The 23301-nt window shown below is 52.8% G+C and overlaps 9 protein-coding genes across 9 annotated transcripts; 5 read left to right on the forward strand and 4 right to left on the reverse strand.

Annotated features, from left to right (window-relative positions):
• Positions 1–312: 312 nt before the first annotated feature.
• On the forward strand, positions 313–2065 carry LRP88_01652 (S-adenosyl-L-methionine-dependent methyltransferase; the record flags this gene model as incomplete). Its single annotated transcript, XM_083238328.1, has 4 exons — positions 313–432; positions 546–1672; positions 1724–1832; positions 1880–2065. The coding sequence occupies 4 exons, from the start codon at positions 313–315 to the stop codon at positions 2063–2065; spliced, it is 1542 nt and encodes a 513-aa protein (XP_083106833.1).
• Positions 2066–2908: 843 nt separating this feature from the next.
• On the forward strand, positions 2909–5209 carry LRP88_01653 (uncharacterized protein; the record flags this gene model as incomplete). Its single annotated transcript, XM_083238329.1, has 2 exons — positions 2909–2983; positions 3038–5209. The coding sequence occupies 2 exons, from the start codon at positions 2909–2911 to the stop codon at positions 5207–5209; spliced, it is 2247 nt and encodes a 748-aa protein (XP_083106834.1).
• A 524-nt stretch (positions 5210–5733) lies between these two features.
• Positions 5734–5976, forward strand: LRP88_01654 (uncharacterized protein; the record flags this gene model as incomplete). The annotated part of the gene is made up of 1 exon (XM_083238330.1): positions 5734–5976. One exon carries the CDS (start codon positions 5734–5736, stop codon positions 5974–5976), a length of 243 nt encoding a protein of 80 aa, XP_083106835.1.
• Positions 5977–6060: 84 nt separating this feature from the next.
• Positions 6061–7652, forward strand: LRP88_01655 (uncharacterized protein; the record flags this gene model as incomplete). Its single annotated transcript, XM_083238331.1, has 4 exons — positions 6061–6221; positions 6309–6847; positions 7108–7330; positions 7562–7652. The coding sequence occupies 4 exons, from the start codon at positions 6061–6063 to the stop codon at positions 7650–7652; spliced, it is 1014 nt and encodes a 337-aa protein (XP_083106836.1).
• Positions 7653–9484: 1832 nt separating this feature from the next.
• Positions 9485–10562, reverse strand: LRP88_01656 (alcohol dehydrogenase; the record flags this gene model as incomplete). Its single annotated transcript, XM_083238332.1, has 2 exons — positions 9485–10224; positions 10280–10562. 2 exons carry the CDS (start codon positions 10560–10562, stop codon positions 9485–9487), a joined length of 1023 nt encoding a protein of 340 aa, XP_083106837.1.
• Positions 10563–12156: 1594 nt separating this feature from the next.
• LRP88_01657 (uncharacterized protein) lies at positions 12157–13637 on the reverse strand (the record flags this gene model as incomplete). Its single annotated transcript, XM_083238333.1, has 5 exons — positions 12157–12516; positions 12580–12712; positions 12996–13132; positions 13187–13393; positions 13479–13637. 5 exons carry the CDS (start codon positions 13635–13637, stop codon positions 12157–12159), a joined length of 996 nt encoding a protein of 331 aa, XP_083106838.1.
• A 925-nt stretch (positions 13638–14562) lies between these two features.
• On the reverse strand, positions 14563–17068 carry LRP88_01658 (Zn(II)2Cys6 transcription factor; the record flags this gene model as incomplete). The annotated part of the gene is made up of 4 exons (XM_083238334.1): positions 14563–15585; positions 15641–16568; positions 16633–16721; positions 16877–17068. The coding sequence occupies 4 exons, from the start codon at positions 17066–17068 to the stop codon at positions 14563–14565; spliced, it is 2232 nt and encodes a 743-aa protein (XP_083106839.1).
• Positions 17069–18369: 1301 nt separating this feature from the next.
• LRP88_01659 (uncharacterized protein) lies at positions 18370–18714 on the forward strand (the record flags this gene model as incomplete). The annotated part of the gene is made up of 1 exon (XM_083238335.1): positions 18370–18714. One exon carries the CDS (start codon positions 18370–18372, stop codon positions 18712–18714), a length of 345 nt encoding a protein of 114 aa, XP_083106840.1.
• Positions 18715–20503: 1789 nt separating this feature from the next.
• Positions 20504–23260, reverse strand: LRP88_01660 (uncharacterized protein; the record flags this gene model as incomplete). The annotated part of the gene is made up of 3 exons (XM_083238336.1): positions 20504–22284; positions 22335–22600; positions 22650–23260. The coding sequence occupies 3 exons, from the start codon at positions 23258–23260 to the stop codon at positions 20504–20506; spliced, it is 2658 nt and encodes an 885-aa protein (XP_083106841.1).
• Between the last annotated feature and the right edge of the window lie 41 nt (positions 23261–23301).

Consider the following 23301-nt stretch of genomic DNA (forward strand, 5'->3'; position numbering starts at 1 on the left):
CCTTGGCCGCATTACGCCATGCCACGGCAGCAGCTGTCTCACTGGCCGCTCCAGGGCCTTGCCCCGCCCGTGCCTCGCTGTACCTGTAGGCCTGTGCCTGCTGGAGCTCCCACTGGAGCTCGCTCAGGTGGTTGAGGGGGACGGGAGGTGACGGGCAGAAGCAAGAAAGCACAGCAAAGCAAGCACCCTTGCCTTGACCGCTTGTCCCGTCCCGGCTCGGACTGGAACTCAGCATCTTCATCCTCTCTCCACGTCGTGTCGAGTCCTGCTCTTGCTCTCCCAGCAGCAGCATCTCAAGCTTCGTTGCCCAAGATGGCGTTGAAACAGAACGGAGGGGCTCACCTCGTCGCTGACATCGACTTTATCGAGACCCCCGAACCTCCCGCCGAGACGATCGTTACTGGCAAGGACTGCGGCGTCCGCTTGACCAAGGTGAGAAGCCATTCCCTAGCCGCACCACACATCGTCTACATGTCGTCTACGACTACACGTCTACACATCTACAGCATCCATAGCTCTCCAACACCTGCTGACCCTCCTCGCAGTCTCCCGCCATCAAGAACGCCCCGCTGCCCGCCGACGGTCCCGGATATGAACAATGGTCCAACGTCCTCCTCTTCGGCGCCCTCGTGGGCATCCCGACCTGGCTGTCGTGGAAGGTTGGAGGTGGCCTGAAGACGACCCTCTTCTTCAGCCTGTTCACCTCCATCCCCATCCTCATCGTCATCTGGACCGTCATGTCCAAGCTGAGCCCCCGCATCAACGACAAGGTGGAGCTTCCCGGCCGTCCCGTCGAGTTCTACCTCAATTTCAAGAGCGACCTACACCGTGCCCGCTGGAATGGAAGACACAAGATCCCCATGAACACCTTCTTTGAGCTGTACTTTACGGGCCAGGTCGACCTCAACGCCGATGCTCTCGAGGTCTTCGAGTACCGTCACGAGTGGGCCACCTTCAACTTCACGTCCGAGACCTTCCGTTACCTCCTGTTCGGCTTCTTCCCCGACGTCATTCTCCACCTCCGCTCGCAGGATGAGGCCCAGGTCGGCACCAACTACAACCATGGCAACGACCACTACGCCTGGTTCTTGGGCCCCCGCATGATCTACACGTCGGGCATCATCTCCGACCCCACCCGAGAGGAGACTCTCGAGGAGATGCAGGACAACAAGCTGGCAATTGTTTGCGAAAAGATTGATCTTAAGCAGGGCGAGACCGTCTTGGATATCGGCTGTGGTTGGGGAACTCTGGCCAAGTTCGCCAGTGTCAACTACGGCGCCAAGGTCACCGGTGTCACTCTTGCAAGCAACCAGGCACAATGGGGTAACGACGGCCTTCGCAAGGCTGGCATCCCCGAGGAACAGAGCAAGCTCCTTGTCTGCGACTACCGCGACATCCCCGACGACACCAAGTTCAACAAGATCACGCAGCTGGAGATGGCCGAGCACGTTGGTGTCCGAAGACTCACCACCTTTTTCCGACAGTGCTACGAGATGCTCGAGGATGACGGCTCCATGTACGTCCAGCTGTCTGGCCTGAGAAAGGCATGGCAGTACGAGGACTTTATCTGGGGACTGTTCCTGAACAAGTACATCTTCCCTGGTGCCGACGCCTCCACGCCGCTCTCCTTTTACGTTGGCTGCCTCGAGGCTGCCGGATTCGAGGTCAAGAGGTAAGTTATTCTACCCCCGACTCAAGGAGACTTGTCTAACAATTGCACTAGTGTTGATACCGTTGGTGTACACTACTCTGGCACTCTCTGGCGATGGTACAGGAACTGGCTTGGAAACGCTGAAAAGGTCAAGGCCAAGTATGGCGAGCGCTGGTTCAGGGTACGTTCCACACTGCATTTGACGAAGACAGACACTGACATGCTTAGATCTGGGAAATCTTCCTGGCCTACTCGACCATCGCCTCCCGACAGGGCTCCGCCACCTGCTTCCAGATCGTCGTCGTCAAGAACCTCAACTCCACACACCGCGTCGATGGCATCCAATCCCAGTACGGCCTCCAGGGCGCCCTGGCCGCTGCCAAGGCTGCGGGCAAGGCTTTCCTGCCCAAGTAATGTACAAACGATGTCATGATATAATGCGCATGACTTATGTCTTGACAACCGGCGCTGATTCAAGGTGGTGCCTTATGCTTTCTTTGTCAATTGCCGACTCTTTGGGGCGTGGTCTGTAGCTGACCACGCTGCGGATCGTGTCATTATCAAAATCTTTCTGGAGCTATTTGTGGTGTAGGTAGTCAAGCAACGGATCGAGGTCCTGCTTGATAATGTATGGATTAAGGGACAGTGAGTGGATTTGTATATGATAATAGTATATGAAGCACATGACGAGAATCGAGGAGATAATGGGGGAGGCTCTGACTCGTGCGAGATGTGTGTGACTCTAGGTAGTTAGCTGATAGATGGGAGACGTTCAAATTGAGATGCTGGGGTAGCATTCCCGACTTGTTTCACCATGTCAAAGCAGTCTAGCTCAACCTCGAGATCCACACGCACGATCCGGTCTTCTGGGACAGGTAGTGTCGATCTCACTGTGGGGAGGTTGTTGCTTTCGGCCGAGAGATCCAAGACTGGATGTGACGCCGAGGCGTGCTTTTGTTCTGGGCCGCTTGTCTCTGCAATTGCTATCCGCCCATCACTTGGGCCTAGTAACTACCTGATGGCTTTCAACGAACACGGGACAAGGCATTTGTTTTCCTGTTGCCTGCCGATGGCCTTGACAAACATTGAATGTTGGTAAATTGCCTCGTGTCAAGACACATTCACCATGTCGTGCAACAGCGACGGTAACTTCAGTTGCCTCTATCAATGCCTACCTACTTGACCTAATCAATTCTCCCATTTCTTTTTCTCTGATACCAAACGCGCAACATCTACACGGTACTAGTTAGAGCCAAGATGCTGGGCCAGATACCGTCGACTTGGCGACTGGCCGCACGAGCACGGCCTAAGCCATACCTTAACGAGATACTGGTAAGTATCGGCGACACCGGGTGACAGGATCGAACTGACAAGACGCCTAAATAGCCTCGTATTTTCCCTCTTCGCAGCCCGTCTCATACCTTCACCGACAGTCATGCCTTGCTCCGGCGGCAGCTAAAGAAACCCCCGTTTACCCCTTCCGATGACCAGCTGAAGATCGCAAAGCTCTGCCATACGGAGAATGTGGTCGTGTCGGCCCGACCTGGCTCGGGCAAGACTTCTACGGCTGAAGCTATCATCGCGGCTCATCCGGATTTAAGAGTGCTTGTGCTCACTTACTCAAAGCGACTTCAGCTGGAAACCCTTCGACGCCTTCACTCCTACCTCAACTGCGAAGTTTACACTTTTCACTCCATGGCCGGTAGGCTTTTTGGAACTGAAGTCAGCAATGACGCTATACTATCCAAACTGATACACGAGGCTCTTGATCGAAATGAGCTTCCCCAGTGGAAATTTGAGCCCTTTGACATTATTGTGTTGGACGAGTTCCAGGATTGTACTGAATCCCTCTTTTGGCTTACTACCTGCTTTATCCGGGCCAACCAGCAAAAGGCCGGCGAGAAATCTGCCCGTCTCGTCGTCCTAGGTGATGAGCGACAGGCCATCTATGGATTCCGCGGTGCTGATGACCGCTACTTAACTCTTGCTCCCGAGCTGTTCGGTCCTGTTAGCCCCTACTCATTCGCCAAGGTTCCGCTGCGCCAAAGCTTCCGACTATCGGAGCAATCGGTTCGGTTCATCAACGAAGTCTTTCTCGGGGGTGAATTATGCATCGTCAGCAACAAGACAGGCCCTAAGCCCATTGTGCTGAAGTGTGCCCCCTTTGACAGCTATGCGTTGGCTAGGAAGCTGTGGCCTTTGATTAAGCACTACGGAGCTGAGAATACAGCAATCCTCTCGCCGAGCGTACGTCAGCATGGCACGAAACAAGGGCCATTGCAAAAGGTGGTCAACAGATTGTCCAAGAGGTACGGCGTGCCGATCCATGTGCCGCCTAACGAAGAGGCCTCTCTGAATGACAAGGTTATCGACGGGAAGATGTGCGTTTCCACCATCCACCAGTTCAAGGGCAATGAGCGAGATCTTATCGTTGTCTTCGGCATCGACGCCTCGTACTTTAAGAATTTTGGCCGTCACCTTCCAGATGAAAGATGTCCCAACGAGATTTTTGTCGCCCTGACTCGTGCCAGGGAACAGATTGTCTTGATCCATCACGAGGATAAGAAGCTGATGCCTTTCGTGTCCGTGAAGGCTCTGCATGAGACAGCAGATATCACTGATATGACCAAGGCGCAGCGGGGAATTGAAGCTCCCGGTGCCCCAGGACGGCCTGCGAAGGATGGGCTTGCTCTGCCGCGGACGGTTGCCGTCCGAGATATGGTCCGACACGTTAAAGATGAGTCTCTCGGGAAAATTATCCAGAACTCTCTTCATATCCGGAAGCTACCACCTCTACCCGAAGATGAGCACATCAAGCTCCGAGACATTGTGCCCTCGGGTGAGAAACTGAAGTTCTACGAAGACGTGAGTGATTTGAATGGCCTCGCTGTTGTCGCAGCCTTCGAGCATGGCGTTTCTGGAACACTGGATACACTCGACTTGGACTCAGATGACATTGAGGAAATGCCGGCAATCCACTCGCAGCAAGGTGTTTCTTGGCTTTGTCGCCAGGCCTGCAAGTACGAGGCCAAAGTGTCGGGTTATGACCCACGTAAAATCCAAATGAAGTACCATGACTTTGATTGGATCAAGCCTTACGATCTTGCCCTAGCTCGGGGCCGGCTTTGGGGACAACTCAGAGACTCTATCGGCAACCTCAGGTTTGAAGTCGAAGTTCATGAGCAGTTCAGAGTCAATACAGAGGAGGATACAGAGGACTGTTGCCTGTTGGGCCAAGCAGATATCATGGCGGTTTCGAGCCTGGTCCGGAATATGAGTGATACTGTCTGGGAGATCAAGTTTGTCTCGCAACTCTCCAACCAGCATGTTATCCAGGCTTGCACATATGCTTACTTGCTGAGACTACCTTGTGCGATACTCTACAACGTGCGTACGGGAGAGAAGTGGGAAATCACGCCGCTTGATGGGCTGGAGGGGCTCCACCAACTGATTGAGGACGTGCTGAGACTCAAGTACACTACCGAGAGAAAGATGAGTGACGAGGAGTTCACCGAGAAGTGCGCGAAACAGAGACTGGAGGTGATGAAACTTGAATGAGAAGCGACCCATCCCTTGAGGTTGCGACGTGTCATTGCTGCTTACTCGGTAGATAGCCTAGCAATTCTAGAGAGAGAGAGAGAGAGAGAGAGAGAGAGAGAGAGAGAGAATATACGTTTTACTTCGCGGAGTGTGTTTCTCTTGGTCGAGAGATCCAAGACTGGATATGACGCCTCCAGATTGGTCCACCCCTGGTACCTACCAGCCAGAAACAAACACATAACCGAACACTGAGAATCCACCCTCCCTCACGTGCGAGAAGAGAGACGCGTAAAGGAGGAGGGCACGATTTGGCGATAGAGTGAAGATTCCCGCCACTGAGAAAAGGAGGAGCACTGCCGTCGAGCACCGAGACACGGCCTCACTTTCACCAAGGCTTATGATGTGGATAGCAAGTACAAAACACACTCAACCACTTTATCAACGATCCTCCTTTCTTCACCCCCCTCACTTCATCACCTCTTCATCTCTTCTACATTCCCCCACACCCGCCTCACATCAGGACGCACAAAGCACACGCAATCATGCTTGGCAAGGGCAGATCGAAGGATGAGATCCAGCGCCTGAAGGATCTCTACAAAGGCCACGCGGACCCGATCGACAAAGCCATCATCGACAAGCACAAGGAGATCGGGCATACATTCCTCGACCTCAAGATGCTCTACGATGAGGAAAGCCGCCTCCAGATGATCGACATCACGACCAAAGACGAAACGGACGATGCACTCGACACCCCCGACCTCATCCAACAGATGATCCGCCGATGAGACGCCCGTCAAAAGATCATCCAGGGAAAGCGAGAGCTAGAAGACACACTGGGACCGATCCCAAAAATCGTTGACTTCACCTTCATGGATCCAAAGCGTGGCCACTACCCCAAGCAGCCATACCTCGAGACGGCAGACGGCGAGTCTGCAATCCAATCTGACTACGCCTGCTTTGACCCGCCGGACACGATCAAGAAGGGGAACTCAAACATGGTGGACAACTGGGACCGACGCCCGAGCAGGCCGTGAGTGGGCTGAGCGGGACACAAGCTCGAGGACAAGGAGAGGAAGATTTGGAAGAAGTACGCTGGCACCCTATCCACCACACCCAGCACAAGACTTCTTGGCAACAACAAACTAGCCAAACAGAAGGGGGCATCCAAGGGCGCCTGGGCCCTCTGGACGCTGCTCAAGGTTGTCTACCGACAGAAGGAGTTGATGGGCAAATCTGTGGCCATTACCGTTCAAAAGCGATACCCCAAAGCCGACCTGACAAAGTGGCCTTTGAACACAGACTGGCCAACAACCGACCGAGACTTCATCGAGATTTGGGATGCAGAAAACGGAACAGACGGTGCCTCTCAGATCCCTCCTCTCAAAAAGCAGGACAAGGGTAAGAAGTCGGCCCAGACGAAGAAAACCGGGAAGAAGAAGACGGACAAGACGGATGCCAATGCCCACCGATCCACGGACGATCGCATGGAGTTCGTGAATGATTTGCGAAACACCGTTGCAGGAGTCGCCATCGAAATGTTTACCATTGAGAAACTGGTCGAGGACAATGTATACTTGAAGAATGCGAACCGCATCCTGGCGTCAAACGTCTCTAGCATCGAATGGCAACCAGGCGTCGGTGGCTGGCTTGGGACGTGTTTGACAGCGTGTAAACTGGGTCGCTGGTCATGTCAACGGTCTAAAGATGGTGATAGGAAATGATCAAATTTATAAATAACAATAAAAGTCTTTCTAATTATTACCTTCTTTTGTGATAATATTCCACTCATGTTGTATAATATCCTTCATCATAACTATCATAGTCTTTAAGACGAGTTAGATAAGTATTCAGGGCGCGAACACGTTCTCTGTGGCCCACAACACTTGACCACGAATCTCCACAAGTTGTGTTGACAGATCTCCCTATCCTCAGAAGTGCCCCCAGCCTTGATTCCATCTTCGACCCAGACGATGTCTGGCTGGAAAACCACCTGGTTATGGCCCTTGTCCTCGCCCTCGATCATCTTGGGGATCAGCTGAAGATATTTGTTTGCGGACTTCGCAATGTCCCACTGGACCTCGCCACGAGGCGTGGAGACGCCGTTTTGGATGGAGCTGCATGCAAAACCCTCGTTGGTGAGTTTATAATAGTACATAGGCAATGTTACATACAGGAAGAGTGTGATGACAGCTGTCTTCTTGGCAACCTTCTCGAGCCACTTTTCCATTGCCTCTGCGGGAGTGAGGACGACATTCCGTGGTAGATTGCTAGGCTCCCCCCTGCAGTAGTTCCAAGCCCCCTTGTGATGCTACCACTTGGTCTTGTCTGCCTCTGTTGTGACCCAAGCTCCAGTATCGGCTAACTTCATAGGCCCTTTGCTACGCCCAGAATCAACCAACAGAGATGCCTCCTCGCATCGCGACAGGCCATGGTACGAAACATCGAAGGTCTTGAAGTCTGAGATGTTGGGGAGCTGCTCATCTAGCACGGTAACAACCTCCAACGAGAAAGATGCGCATCATCCTGTTCGAATAAGCCAGAGTTCAGACAACTTCTGAGTAATGAGAGGATCTGACAGGAGCTTATCCTTCCTCACATCGGGGAGGGTTGACCTGGGGGCCTTGACATGCTCCGTGTTCTGCCATTCAAGGATAACCTTGACCATCTATGTGGACGTATACGGGCCATCAATGAGTGTATGCTTCTAGACGGTATTGAAGGCATCGGGTTTGAGGTCCATCGTGCAAAGGTCGTGGAGGAGACGTGTGGTGTTGAGGTGCATGTTTGGAAGAGGAAAAGTTAAGATACAGGGAATAATCAGGGGTCTGCTCTAAGAGTACTAAGAAGGTAAAATGACATTTGTAAAGAATCTTGGAAATTCTCTTATTTCTATGATAAGTGTTTGGATATATTTAGGGCGCAGCCAAAAGCACCCAGAAGGCCAACGAAGCCGCCGTTGAGATTGATCGGGCCCACTGCCGCGTTGGAAACAATAATATCACAGAGATCAGAAACGAGTTGCCTCTTGGCGATGGAACGCTGGCTAAAGAAGGTCTTAGAGGAACGTTGGATGGGGGACGCGTGGAGCTACTCACCGAGAGACACGCTTGACTTCGACAATGCCTTCGCCGTCGCTTCTATCAATCTTGAGTCGACTCAGGCGCCGAAGGGTGTATAGCGGCTCCAAAATGCTGAAAAAGACGCTGATTGCCCAGAATCGAAAAGCCTCACGCTAAATTGTGGCTGCCTTGTCCCACTTTCTGATGCCAGTCAAGCCCAGCAGCGCTGCCATATCAAGGGCCAAGTAACCTGCAATTCCCAGGTGCTTGCCAATGGTGGCATAACGAAGGACAGGTGTCAGTCCCTTTGCATCAGTAGCGGCATCTGCCGCCGCCTTGAGAGGAAAGGTAAAAGTTCCGAACCGAAGGACCTTGAGGCCGATAGCTGTATGTTTTTGGGCAGGTTGCATGCTGCAGTGGAGGATGGGCTGCCATTAGAGCGGACAAGGTACCAGGTGTAGAAGTGCGCTAGATGGTGCAAGAGTCGGACGGTCTCATCACGTCCAGCGGGCGTAGACAGACAGCCAAGAAGAGAGAGTGTCATGCGCCATGATAAGACAGGGGGAGAAGAAGTGTCCTGAATGTCCGTTCATAGAAGAAAGACTTTTTTTTTTTTTTTTTTTTTTTTTCAAAGAAGAAGGACTTTTTGCTGAGCTAGACCATTGAACTGACAGAACCTTCAAGGCAAGGGGGCATGAGAGTCGAAGTAGTGGATCTCCGTAATAACATGGTTGCGGCAGATTGAGATGGGACGGAAAATCCGCCAAGTCCCTCCGCGGATGACGGGACGTGTTGTATCTGTTGACACGGCGCGAAATGACTTCGACGTGGGATAGAGGACACGCCACGACAATTGGAAACCTCCATAATTTACAGACCTCGAGATTCCTGGGGAAGCTGGGAGGAGGCAACGAATCATGAGCTTGGGGTATACCCCTGACGCCATGGCTTGTCTGCACATCCCGCCGGGTATGGCTCTTCTGACTCGGAGCTCCGCTCACAGCCTCGCACCAGGTATGTTCATGCGCGTATATGACTATGCCTAGAACGTTCAAGTTGATCACGCTAGCAGGTAGAATGGGCTCTGAGATGGCTGGCTAGATGGCCTGCGAAACTGTCACAGCAGGGACAAGGTAGACGAGGTGGCCCTGTTCTTGAGAGCAAAAGGCGGAGTTAAGAAACAACTTGATTTAGTCTATCTTGAAGAAAAAGAAACTGGAGAGATCTATAATAGCTAGTCGAAAGTCAGAACACCGCGGAATCGAACAGCGCCCGATGTCATGCGGTCCACTGCCCTCGGAGCCTCCTTAAAGGGGAAGCGCTCGATCATGCACTTGACGTCAAAGTGTTTGGCAAAGTCAATGCTATCCTCGGCATCCTGTGCGTTGCCAGTGAGCCAGCCTTGAATTGCCGAAGTCCCCATGACGAGATCGGCGGTGTTGAACTCGACGGGCCCCGCGGCGGCGACGAGGATCATCTTTCCACCGGCCTGCATCGCTCCTGTGAGAGCAGACACAGACTTGCCGCTGGATGCAGTGGAGAGGATGAGAGCCGCTCCTCCCAGCTCCTTGAGCTTCTTGACCGCGTCTTCGGAGCTGGTGTCAATGTAGACGTGGGCACCGAGTTGCAGTGCCAGGTCCTTCTTGGAGGCGCTGGAGCTAACGACGGCAACCTTGTAGCCCATCTTGCGAGCGTACTGGATAGCCATGTGACCCAGGCCGCCGATGCCCTGAACAACCATCAGGTTGCCTTGCTCGATGTGTGCTTTGCGGATGGCGTTGAAGACGGTTAGGCCTGCGCAGAGCAACGGCGCTGCCTCGGCAGGGTCTATGTCTTCGGGCACGGAAACAGCCGCCTCGGAGCGAAGCAGGACATATTCAGCGTAGCCACCATCTCGGCTGGCTCCATTGTAGACGGCGTTGCTGCAGGACTGAAAGAGACCGCGACGGCATGACTGGCAGACGTTATCGTGACCTGTGATTTGCTAATTAGTACACCTCCACTTGAAAGGGGATAGATGGGTGCTCACCTCCAAGCCATGCACCGCCGACTCGCTGGCCAAGAGAGAAGCCGCCAACTCCCTCACCAATGGCGACGACATCACCAACAATCTCGTGACCGGGGACTCTGGGGAAGACGTCGCCCATTTCACCCTGTTGGACAGCCACGTCGGTGAAGCACACACCACAGGCGCGGACCTTGACAAGGATCTCTCCGGCGCCGGGTTGCTTTAGCTCGACGTCCCGAAGCTCAAGGGGTGCGCCTGCGGAGGGGATGACCCAGGCTTTGTATGTGCTCGGAAGACTAGACATTTTTTTTTTCGTTGGAAGAGTTGATAACCGTTTTGAGTGAGAAATGATTGAAGATGTTGATTTACTCTTCAACCAAGCTCGTCTTTTATAACCGTGATTTTGAGGGAACGGAGGTACGTTACTTTGGAAGTTTGCCAAGCATGCGGGCTATCCCGCATGTTCGACGGAGACGTCCCGTTGACCCATCTTTCCCAACACCTTCCTTCACTAGTTTATCCGGTCTGATAAGTCAATGATTATTAATTAATCAGCTACCTTGAGAAGCTCTGGAATGTCTTGGTAGTACATGTCATTTTCAGATTCGGAGCAATTGACTCATGGTTCGTCACACAGCTGTCCGCATAGGTGCAGTGAGTTATGTTACTGCGTTATGTTTAGCCAACATCGTCCTGATTCTTGCTACTGTCTCGCTTAAGTCTCGCCTTCGGTACATGCATCCTGCCTCTTAGCTGCGGAGCTCTCTGGCAGCTGTGGCCGCAAACCCCAAGTCATCTCTCAGAAACTGGATCAACGAGGATTCAATCGATGCTGAGAACGTTGCAGTCACTAGCATCGCGTGCGTATTTGGCTCTGCCAGCGGCTGGACGTCAGCCGCGATTACAAGATTGCCAATTCTATCTAGCCCAGCCAGCTCCCGTATCCAGTCAATAACCTCGTGGCGTGTCGAGTACAGCAGACGGAGATCAGATACAGCGAGCTCTTGGGGGCCGTCCCATGACTTCTGCGGCCGTCCACATCCAACAATGATGGTCAGTCTAGTAAGCTGTCTAAGATGACCGAGATGTTGGCATATGGTTGCCCAATCATGAAGATCGTGAGCAATGGAACTGGTAGGGATTTGCTTGCAGAGGGTGATGGACCGAATGAGATCCCTTGTCGATGGCATCCTGTTAGCAAGGAAGGGAGCCACCGCGTCAAGATCTTGGCCAAAATGGAAGTCATGTCTGCCATAGAGATAGTGGGATCCTTCCTCGTAGATCATGCGGTTGACGCTCAAAATAGCAGGGTAAATTGGAATGCTGCCCTGCCTGATGTACGTGGCTGTGCAGGCCGGCTGCCCTGGCGACTTGCTGAGTATTGGGTAGACCGAACGTCGAGGCCTGGATCTATGGCCTGAAATATTCTGAAGTGGCTGACTGCAGATCGAGATGCGTTTAGAGCCATCACCGCCGAGAAGATGCTCGTAGGTCATCATTCGGATCTCGAGCGGCATCCCAATAAAGCTGCGTTCGTTATCGTGATTCATTCTTAGGGTTGGTGAAATGATACGCCAGCCTCATTCCTGGCAAAAATGGTTGGCCCTCAAGCACATCTAAAGCTACAGCTACCGACTTTTCAACACTTCAATTTTGCCCACCTCGTTCTCAATTGACTCTCGTCGAAGCATGTTACGATGTGGAAATTGGTGGTGAGTGCGGATCCGACCCTGGGTCGGAGCACTCCGGTCGCCAAGACGGAATATCCGTGAGCCGTTGATTACGAAGCGCGGAATACCCGTCAACGGCGGACACCCGTCAACGGCGTTGTTCACTCAGCAGCTCACTAATCATTGTTTACGACGCCATGTAGATGCCTGGTTTTTTGACCTAATGACTCAGCCACTTCTTAGTGCCGCATTGAACTCGGGCTTCTTTTCTAACTCTTCGACGTAGTCCACAAAGTCTTCATCACCCAACGCTGCTCTCTCCTTGAATGACTCAAAATGCTCTTTTGCCCACGCGATCTCAGTCCCTGCTGCCGGAACTGGGAACCCAACCTTCATGCCCGCGACAAGCTCGCTCGTAATGAAAATGGCCGCCAGCTCAAGCTCCCTCGGTGGTAGCTCCGAGGCCGAGAGTTCGGGGTGCACAATGCGGTGCCAGGCAGAGTTGATCTCGCTGCAGAGCTCATTGAATGACTCTCGACTGCGAGTAGGACCGCTCCGGACGCGGGCGGTTATGTGATTCACGAGACGCTTTCCCATGGATGATCAGCATGTGCTTGTGCCAAGATGGAGAGATGATGGGGACAAGCTTACCCGGCGACCACCGACAAAGACTGTCTGGGCGGAAGCGTCTGCGAAGATGACGTTTATGTACCAGCGAGGAGTCTTGAATCTGTCCGCGTGAAGATAGGTAATGGCTTCTGCGAGTGCCTCTTTCTGGCCCAGGCTTAGAGGCGCGGCGTGCGAAACTGCGTACAGAGGCATGATTCGGTTTTACTAATGACTTGTTAATACCGTTTGATCGACGAAAAAGTGTTTGCTGTAATGATAGAAGGTGGTAAGCAGTCATGGAAGGGAGAAGAGTGGTTTCATATAGTGAGTCGTCATTGCACAAACACGCGGGGAAATACGCCGATCAGCCTCGGCTTTCGCCCCGAGTAACGTAATCCGAATTAGCAATCATTTCATTCTGTCTAGTCCGGGTGATTATCGATGAGGCCATCACATACTGGCCAGAAAGGGCTTTCACCAAGTCTTCTCTGTTCTGCATCTCGTGCAAGAGCTGAACAAAGTCGTTGTCCCTTGCCTGGGCGAGTTGCTTAAACTTGGGCCTGTTCTCATTCGACGAAGCGGCATCGCCGCCAACCTGCGAGAGATGAGTAAAATTGCCTGGGCTGCTTTTGGGATAAGGCCAACTTACCTGAGGGAGAAGGAGGCCGCTCTCAACTCCGGCAGTGATCGACTCCTGGATTGAGACGACCTTCATCTCCTTGCCGCTGTGACCTTTCTTGCCGTCATTGACGGCGCCATCCCATGCTGACTCAAGCTGCTGGGCTAACTCATCAAAGCTTTCCGCCGTGTGAGGGCCTCCAGCCCGTACCGGGCCAAAGATGCGGTTGGCGGTGCACTGCTAGACAGCAGCTAACACCAGGGAAAGAGAGAGGGAGGAAACTCACTTGCTGTCTGGCAATTTACATGCAATGGTCACTGACATCGGCAAGCCTGACATTCACGAAAAGGCTCAGCGTCAAGGACTTTCTCGTGTTAATGTGAGTGGTTGTTTGGGCAAGCTTGTTGCGTCGCCCCTGGCTGGGAGGGATGCGGCTCCAGAAAGGCACATCTCGAAGCTCAAGATGGTCGAGACCCGCCATCGAGACCGGCGTGCTTGGCAATCAAGGTCAGTATCACACGACAGGCCCGGACTGAGTCCTTGGTGCAGCAAACCGTGGACGTCATGGGAAGACTTGATATGCCAATATCAAACGCTGGGTGGACCAAATTTGCCGGCTTGTACGACCTAAATCAAAATGTCGACGAGGCCGTCTGGGATTCGGCCAATGTCAAGTTTCACTTCTGCATTCTCCACGTCGCCAGGGGGTATCCGCAGAATGCCAAGGGGGCCTTTGTCATGGCATCTTCCGTCGCAGGAGTTAAATCCAGTGGCAGCTCAATTGTATGTTGCTTCCCAACCTTGTCTATCTAGCATATGTGTGGAACACAATAACCACTATGCCATAAGGCAAAAGTGAAAGATACCTTTCAACAGGTACCGAGGCAATTAGGACATTTATGCTGCTCAACAGTACGTCTGACAGCCGTTCAGTCACCAAAGCAGCGCAGCTGCATCTTTGCAAGTCATTAGCCATGTAGGTGGCCCCGTCCATTCGCGTCAACACTTTTCGCCATGATTCGTGGATACGTTATGTTCTCGGGTGGTTCACATGCCGAACTTTATTAAATAGGCGACGCACACGTAGAACTGGATCGCCGAGATCTCACAGGAGAGAATCAACGAGGTCAAGGGCAAGAAGCTACTTAAGACGCTGACCGACGTTGGGGTGTGTATTCCCCCCACTCAGCCTCGACTTTCAGCTGGGTAACACAATCCAGGATGTTGCGGAGCAAGTCGTGTTACTGGCCAGGTCTGGATCTGTGACAGGCACTAATGTTGTGCTTGATGCCGGATTTTCCGTGTAGGTCTAGGGACAAGCTCAAGGACCGTGAATAGTACAATGTTCTCATGTGTCAGTATGTCCATCAAGTTGCTGCCGTAGCCCCAAACCCCGTAATCATGTGCTAGTAAGGATGTCCAAAATCCTGCAGGCGCTCGCTAAATGACTCGTCCGCCTCTCTGTCCCTGGCCTGTTCAAAGTCATAAGCTCCTCCCATCATCACATCTGTACCGGAGCCGAAGAAATGAGATAGTATATCTGCAGACGTGAAGGACTGTTCCAGGGCCTCGTAGCCAAGACCAAAGGGAACATCGACCACGTTCGTGTCCTCAAACTGGAGAGATGGAACACTGTTTGAAGGCAAGTCGATGCTGGTCCAATCAGCGGCGTGATTGGAGCCGAGAAGTGACGACGGGTTCACGGATGCTTGTGAATCTGGGGCTATTGAGTTGTTTCGTGTCGCCTTCAAGTTCTGAGTGAATCGCCGTATTGTGGCTGTTGAAACACGGTCGAGCACATCCCGGCTTTTCTTTGCCTCTGGCCAGTACTCTCCCATGGCACTGAGAATGTCTGACGACACCTTCAAGGCCCTCATCAGCGAGTCGAAATCTGCTTCGTCAGCGATCCCTCGAGGCGTGCAGACGCAGTAGAACATGACCATGACGGACAAGAAGAGCGAATGGACGCTCATCCAGCCGTAGTGCAGCATGTTGGTCATGTATAGTCGGTGGTAGAGCTCGCTGCAGGCCATGGCGCTGGAGAAGCACTGGCGAAGGGTCGCCTTGTCGGGATTGTGGAAGCGCGGGTTCGGTCGGAGAATGAGCATGAGTAGCTCGTGATACTTGATTTCGCACCAGAGGTTGAGATGGTGCCGTGGACTCGCTTCCCCATACCGCGGTATGTCTTGTCTCCATTGTCGCAGCCGGTTCAAAAAATCGACCCTCCAGCTCTCAGTATCAGTGATTACGGGTTGTGTGTATGGGGGATATTCCCGGTCGGCGCAGTATAGGACGCATTTGATCTCGCTGTTTAGCCTCGCAAGTTTGAAGAGATGAATGGCACTGCTCATGTTGGTGAGCGGTTCGTCGCCTTGGCGGGGTTTGGGGCGCTCTGTCTTGAGCTGGCTATCGTCGACGTCTAGCGGGTACTGGATCTCGTCAGCTCTAGGTTGAAAGGGGGTTTGGCATATGCCTGCGACTTACATTGAGATCGCACTGCTCATCAACTACACCCATTGGTCGTCCCATCAAAGTGCTCAACAGCCGGTCAATCGTGTATGCGGACCAAAAGATCCGACGGCGAATCTCTCTTTCAAAGGGGGAAAAGGTGCTCTCCGGGACATTCCGGTGAAGGCCAAGCTCGATTACCATCGCGAGTCCGTGATGATGAAGCGTCCATAGACTCAGGCCAGACGTCGGGTTGTTGAGAGCGTACATTTGTAGAAGCAGGGTGCATTGCACGCAGCTCACCGACGGCATGTTCATAGCACCAGCCACAAGGTTCATGGCGGAGGCGTAGTAACCCTCGGGCGACAAGGCGACTCTTGTCCGGCGCGAGAGTATGGTTGCCCCTATTGCGAGAACCATGAACACCTGGAACTCAGCCACCACGCCCACCTCAACATCGTCGTAGATCTTGTCGATGATTTCCCAATATGTGGGCTCGTGTAGAAACGGAAACTGAAGATGAACCACATTGAAGTAGGTCTGGGATAGCCACCTCGCATGCCTGTGATCGGAGGGCAGTTCTTTTGGCTGTGGAACTAGGAGGTCAGAAGGGATGGCCAGATTATCGGTTGCCGTGTCTGGAGCTGACTCCTTGTCGACATAGAGTCGCTTCCCAAGCCCGGCCAGGACAAACTTGGTGAAGAACAACCCGCTGGACGGGCCCAAGAAACGAAGATCTGTGCCACTGGTGAGGGATATGAGACCAAGTTGATCCGTTATCTTGCCGGGAGACTGGGTGTCTCCGGCTTGCTGACTCTGCTGCGTGGTCTGCAGATCTCTGGATGGATTGCCGCCTTCGGTGTTAGGTGAGCGACCGGGCCCGGCGCTTAAGTCGACGTCTGGGGCGTGCTCCTGGACAATGGACTCTAACCACCTGATTCGAGCTTCTAGGTCGTTGACATAACTGTGAATGTGATTAGCGAACGGTTGGCCTTGTGTGTGGATACCACATTGACTACTCTACCTACCTGCGTGGGAACTCTCTCGATGTCCCTCCACCGACACATGGCACACCTGCTCGCTGGCAAGCGCTGCATGCGGGGGACAGGGCATCACACTATGGACGGGTGTTAGCATGGACCCCATGGCCGCGGAAGATGGGTCCGCTCGATGGAGCTATCCGCTGGTCCAATCTCTGATCAAGGCAGGGGAGGGCAGCCAAGTGAACACAACTGGCGGGAAAGGCTTACACGGATTTTCCGCTTCTGACACCTCGTGCAGGCAGTTGTGATTCGCGTCCGGGTCTTTGGTGGTCTCTGGCCACCTTGAGGCGCGGCTGACGATGCAGGTCTCCTCTCCATGTCCGTCTCCATCGGCTGCGGTGCAGATCGTCGCTGGTAGATAAAGAAAGACGGCCGAGTCCGATTTATCGCGGATCGTGACCGATAATGGTTGTTCGTTCATCGCTGAGAGTCTTCCCTCTCGTCATCAGCGAATTGATGTGTGATTGGTTATACATGACTAATCCACGGGTATCCCGTTATCATTGCGGATTTTCTGTCACGGAATTTGCCGTCTTAATCCCTGTGCTGGATTACGTTAGCGAACATGGTCTCGGCTACTGTATCCGTTGTCAAGAGCGGTAAGTCTTCCCTATCAGGCTAACAGTGGAGTTTGAAACAAGGATAAAACCACGGAAAGATAGACGAACCAGTTATAAGTTCAAGTTTCCGAATTGCCTATTCTGATACGTCCCTATGCTGACAGCCAAGGCTGATGTGCTGACCACGAATCATAACCGAGATATCGATGCGGAAATTCCTTCCGGTTAAGCGATGCATTATCCCGTTTCAATCCTTGGAAAGAAGACCGTATGAAGTAACGCAAAAACAAGTGCCGGGAAATAGCGTAGCTTCTAACAAGGACCCTGGCTCTATATAATGGCCAATGTGAGCTCACCACGAAGTCCCTTCTCAAAGACCTGTCCACAATGCTTGCTTGGTTTGATAGAAGTGTCATAACGTACCCTAAGACATCAACTCCAGATGTGCCTCCCATCCTAGAACCCTATGCTACGGACAATCATACCCGAACGGTATGTTCACGAGTACATCCTGTGCCACCAGACCATGTATTGAATACATTCTTGAGGAAAACCCAAAGTTCCGAAAAGCCAAGACGGCAGTAAGCGCCCTCATCTTGAGCTCGCTTCATACTGTGACACTGATGTGACCAGAGTAGCCCTACAGATGGTCCAGTTATAAGCGAGCATCCCAGATAGGCAATATTTCTTACTGCCCCCTGTCAACGGTGCCATCAGGTATCTGGTCGCAAGCTGACAGTTGGCCGGGGGCTACGCGTTGCCGAGTTGAAAAGGGGCCAAATGGATCTTTTGTATCTCCACTTCATCGGATGGTTTAAAATTGGTCCGACACGATCATTTCACTTTGTCTCTTAATTCTCGTCTGTGTTTTTTCTTACTGACCCGTTCTGCCATGACGAATTTCACGAACAAGGCTCAGTCCAAGCTTTGATTATGGCCTGGAACGGTGAGAGACCTATGTGTATTGGATGAATACTTGCTGACTCCAGCAGCAAACTCTTATGATTCCTATGCTGAGAAGCAACCGTCCGCCGGGCCAAACGATATCAACTCACCAGAAGTGGTCCATCCCGATCAGATACACCGAGCAAGTAACTACTTGGAGGAGCGATTTCCGAAATATTATTACGAACCCGACAAGACCCAACAAGTAGCTTACCCGATGCCTCTTTCAGTCGACAGCCAAAACGAGAAGCGGGAAGGCAACGCAGAAGGTGCCTCGAAAAAGAAGTTCTGGGGGATCAGACGTGGTCTGTTTATTGCTGCGGTTGTGATCGCCCTGATCGTGATTGGGGCAGCGGTGGGCGGTGGTGTTGGAGGGGCGTTGGCTTCGAAGAAGGGCACACCCAAGGAGGCTGCTGTGACGAGTTCCGCTGGTCAGGAAGATGCTACAGAATCTTTAGAAGGAACTTCTACCCCGACACCCGTCCCGACTACCAAGTCCCGAACGACTACCAAGCCATCGTCGACTCCAAGAATTGATGCTTCTGCTGGGGCCGACAGGTGAGATACCCAACTAACTAGGTCACAAGTCCATATAACTGACTGCTTCACGAAAAGGAAATCGATGATGACGACGATGACAACAATAGCAGAGACGACAAGTGCAGCCCCAAGTTCAACTGCGGTTTGTGCAGAAGGAACAGTGGCAGACGGTGAAACCCAGAATTACCTCGGTCTGTGCAAGTTCTGTTGCGGCTATGGATACTGCCCTCCAGGTCCTTGCACATGCACGGCTTATGGCAAGCCGAAGCAGGCTCCTGATGTGATAAATGTCCGTGGGTGTCCATTACCAGAGTTGAGTGACGGTTATTTAGGGCTATGTTCTTTTGCTTGTAACCATGGCTATTGCCCTGAAACTGCATGTACAACACAGTGTGAGGATACGACTTAGTTTCTAGCTAGTATATATTATAGCTTAATTATGCTCTTGTTATTTCCCTCTAGAGATACTTGGAATATTTATTTAAGTCCATCCTTCTTCCTTAGATTTGACCTGGAATTCTTTCCTATTTTTAAGCTATACATAAATATCTCTTAATATTTCTTTTTATTATTACTAAAATGTCTCATATGGCAGCGACTTATAGTTGCGAGATCAAGGTCTCTAGGCAGATATATAAATAACAGTGCTTGATATTAGTGACAACTCATAACTTGCGAGTATGAAATCATTGTCCAGTATAGAATTTTTATCGTGTTTGTGTTGCAGTCAGCTGATGTATTTGCAAGGATTCAAAGTTTTTCATTCCATCAATAGTCCCCTTGGCTTAGCCGCTGAACGAAGCAACGCCTCCCATGGCGACTCAAAGCTGAAAGATCCCATATCTGGCACTAACATTGTGCCTCTAGCCACACCTCTTTCGTCTGTCAGACCTGCCTCACCGACGAGAAACCCTCCACGGCTTGTTGCAGCTTGCCTCACTGCATCCCACATGCCGACATCTATTTTTTGATTGGGCCTCCTGGTGAAGGATTCCGACTCTTCAACCACGCCGCCTTCGAGCTCTTGCTCGCCGTCGTTGGTATAGTCGCGTGACTGGTTTTCCATTGCTTCTTTATGATTCTCTGCAATTTCTCGGAGGCCTGATCCCATCCAGTGGATTATGTGGTAACGTGTACATCGTGTGCTCTGGCACAGCTCTGTCACTTGGAGGATCGAGTTCAAGATGCCTTGCTGTTCAATGCCCAAAAGGCTATGGTTGTTACTCATAAGCCTGAGAAGAAAGGGGCAGGCGTAGGCAATCATTGTATGGTAATAATGGGGCATGGCGGGGAAACCTGCCCTGATGCTCAAGTCCTATGTAATGAGGTCCACGATTCCTTTGGCACTTTTGATGGCAACGTGATCAATTTCATGTTCCTCTGCCGGAAAGGGGTTCTCCCCGGGCTTCCCCGCCCTCGCGGCTTTTCCGGCTCTGCGGGCCTGCCGCTTGCACTCCCGACAGCTGGTGGTAGCCTACAAACGCTCTTGGGAGGGATGCTTTGGGACGTCGTGTTTGCAATTTGACTCTCTATGGTGCCCTGGGTAGCCCAGAATCTTATTAAATGCTCTAGCCACATCGAGTGCTACGGTCTGTGGTTGTAGACGATATCTCTAAAATAGACTAGACACTTATGCGGGGAGCCCTACCTACGTTAATGTTAGTTTCTACGCGCTGAAATATGCAGTTGTTGCCGACCACGGCGTCGGAAAATACGACGATTCATCGGAATACATATGCGAATTTCTCAAAATCAAAGGCTGGATTGTAATATACACGCTGGTGCGTCTAGCCGCAGAGCTGTCAAGTAATCTATTCATACAATCTCTTCCGATCCAGCGGAGCAGCAAACTTTTCATCATCCTCCATCGTCGGAATAGACCTCACCGCAACATAGCCCGTGGCGCCCTGAGGACGCACATCAGCGAGCTGCAGTCGTAGGTGCTTGAGCTGTCTCGCCCTATCGGGACCGTCGAGGTACGATCCACCTGGCGGTACAGGCACGTTGGGATTGTCCCGTGTCAGTGTACTCGCGTATCCCAGCACGTCTGGACCCCGGATGAAGGCCTGCAGCGCAAGACCGCAGATGGCGAGGACCATGAGAATCATGGTTGTGAGCAGCAACAGACCAATCCAGAGGCGGTTCGCGATATACAAGTCCTTGGTTACCTTGACTGTGCCTGTTGTCGAATTCATAAATGGAGACAGATTAGAGTGCTCGACCGAGACGGTGTTGATGCTGGGGTCGGTTTGGAACGAGACGTTGGTGTGGCCATTGGGATTCAAGGTTGAATCCCAATAAGTGTTGAAGGCCGTCGTGAACCGCCTCGAGAAGACATTCTCGAACTTGGACGTGTCGACCTTGGTCCAGTTTCTCGCCGGCTGTCCTGAGTACGGGAACGTCTCGTCGATGAAGTAGTTCTCAATTGGCGAAGCGAGGCCGAGGGCCAGGCTACCAGTCGAGTTGGCCCAGAGCGAGAAGGCGTTGGAAAGCTTCATCGCCTTCTGGAGCATGAGGTCGGGAAACCGGTTGCCCGGCCTCTGCTTGTTCTTGAGCCGTCGCTGCCTGTGTGCCGCGCAGCTCGTTCCGCTGCACTGCATGTCCGTCTCGAGCGTGACGCTCTCCATACTACAGTCCACCACGATAAGCTGCGTTGTCATCCACGGCATGAAGTCCGCCCAGCGGGACATGTACCGCATGGACAGTGGCGGCGGGTCTTCGAGGCTCATCCAGTCATCCCACTTGGCCGGAAGCGAAACGTTGACGATAAACGGCACGTCGTCAACCGCCAGGGGATATCGAGTTGAGTTTACATCGGCATGCCACATGTTGAGGACAGCAGTCTCGTTGTCCCTCGGCATCGACCGTAGGTCGATCGAGTGCGTGTGTTTGCAGTCAAAGTCGAGGTATGACGTCTCGACGGTGAAGGCGTAGTCGGCGTGGCCGCTCGGGAGGTCCAGCCCGTGCATCTTGATGCCCAGGAGGGATGCGTAGTAGCTGCCACCCGTGCGGAGGGCATCGCTGTCGACTTTGTGCGTCTGGGCGTCGAGGCCTCGTGGCCACTGGGGAATCTTGGGCAGGCCCCAGAGGTCTCTCGGCGAGCGTTTCTGCTCGAGAGATGACATAAGGCTCGACGAGTACAGCGCCTCCACGCTCGACATGCTGGTTACGGCCGAGTCCCAGAGAAGGAAGTTAGACTTCTGATAGGCAGGGTCGGCGTAGTAGATGACAGCATCCGCAGAGACGCTGCTGTTTCCGAAGGACAGGAGTCTCGAGGCGCTCTGGCCGCCAAGGGGAGACATTGCCCATGTGAGTATGATAGCCATGCCGATGAGGACCTTGGTCCGGACGAAACAGAGCCGCTCAAAGGCTGCGGCAAAGCTCTGGCTGCCAAAGATCTGCTCAAGGACTGCGAGGCCGACGCCGTTTGGTCTTTCCAGGCACCAACGGGCCAGATTCTTATAGAATCTGCCAGCGACCGCGGCAAAGATGATGGGATATACGGTCGGGCTAAGACGCGTCCATTCCATAGCTCTTTGACCAAAGTCCGACTTGGGTTGGCGATCGAGACTCATGGCAATGATGGCGAGGACTGCCGACATCAGCATCGGCGGGAGCTACTAGGAAAATGGAGAGGCTTACCTATGAAAATAACTGGAATGAGGGTGAGGAAGGTATCTCCTAACCAACCCGAAACCTTGTTGGCGCTCCAGGAATGCAGCTGCTTTGGACCATCGCCCCAGCTCCCAGGGGCTGTGAGAGCCACTACAGAACCATGCTGGGGTGCAGGACCATCCTGCAGAGACACTTCAGATACGACAGGTATATACGGCTTGTCAGTTTTCTGTGCCTGGCTAATGGGGCTCATAGGAAAGGACTGGCTCCTCTTGGCCTTTGGTTTTGACAGCCTGCTGATGTTAGGGCTGAGATGCCTTACTCTTGCTGCGACAGACATACCAGTACTTCCAGGCCACACCCAGGAGGAGAACAACGGCAGCCAAGGTACCGAACGAGGCTCCAGCTACAGCCGCGTACCCAACAAGACCATTCTGTGTCTCCTCGACCCTGATGTTACCGTTCTCGGTGGGGAGATTGGTCGGATCCGTGAGAGAAACATTGTACGTCTTGTCGTACGCGTTGACGAGATACCGGTACTCGTTGTCCCGCAGCACAGCTATCTGCAGATCCTTGTTTGCACACTGGGGCGGCTTCTCGAACTTGGTGAAGCAGGGATCCGTCTTGCAGCAGCCAAAGAAGGACACGCCCTTGTTCGAGCACGCGTATCTGTTCAACCAGCCCTGCTCGCCGTAGCACGTCACGGGGAACTTGTACAGCTTCTCGGTCTTCGACTCGCCCGAGATGTTGGCCGTGGCCGCGGCCAGACGGGCCTCGTCATAGCCTGCCGGTCGGTGGTCCTTGGTCGGGCAGATGCCTGAGCCGTCCGCACACGGGTCGCTGGTGCAGCAACCCATGAACTCGACCCAGCTGCCGGCGCAGATGTAGTATTTACCGCCATTGGGACAGTTGAGGCCGAAGAAGTCGATAACCTCGGTGAAGTTGGTGGTCATATTGGGAGCGACGGCTGTGGCGCAGCCTCGCAGCCAGCCAA

The sequence above is a fragment of the Fusarium phalaenopsidis genome (assembly GCF_050370095.1).
Source record: "Fusarium phalaenopsidis strain FUZ10S chromosome Unknown contig_32278, whole genome shotgun sequence".
Classification (NCBI taxonomy): domain Eukaryota; kingdom Fungi; phylum Ascomycota; class Sordariomycetes; order Hypocreales; family Nectriaceae; genus Fusarium; species Fusarium phalaenopsidis.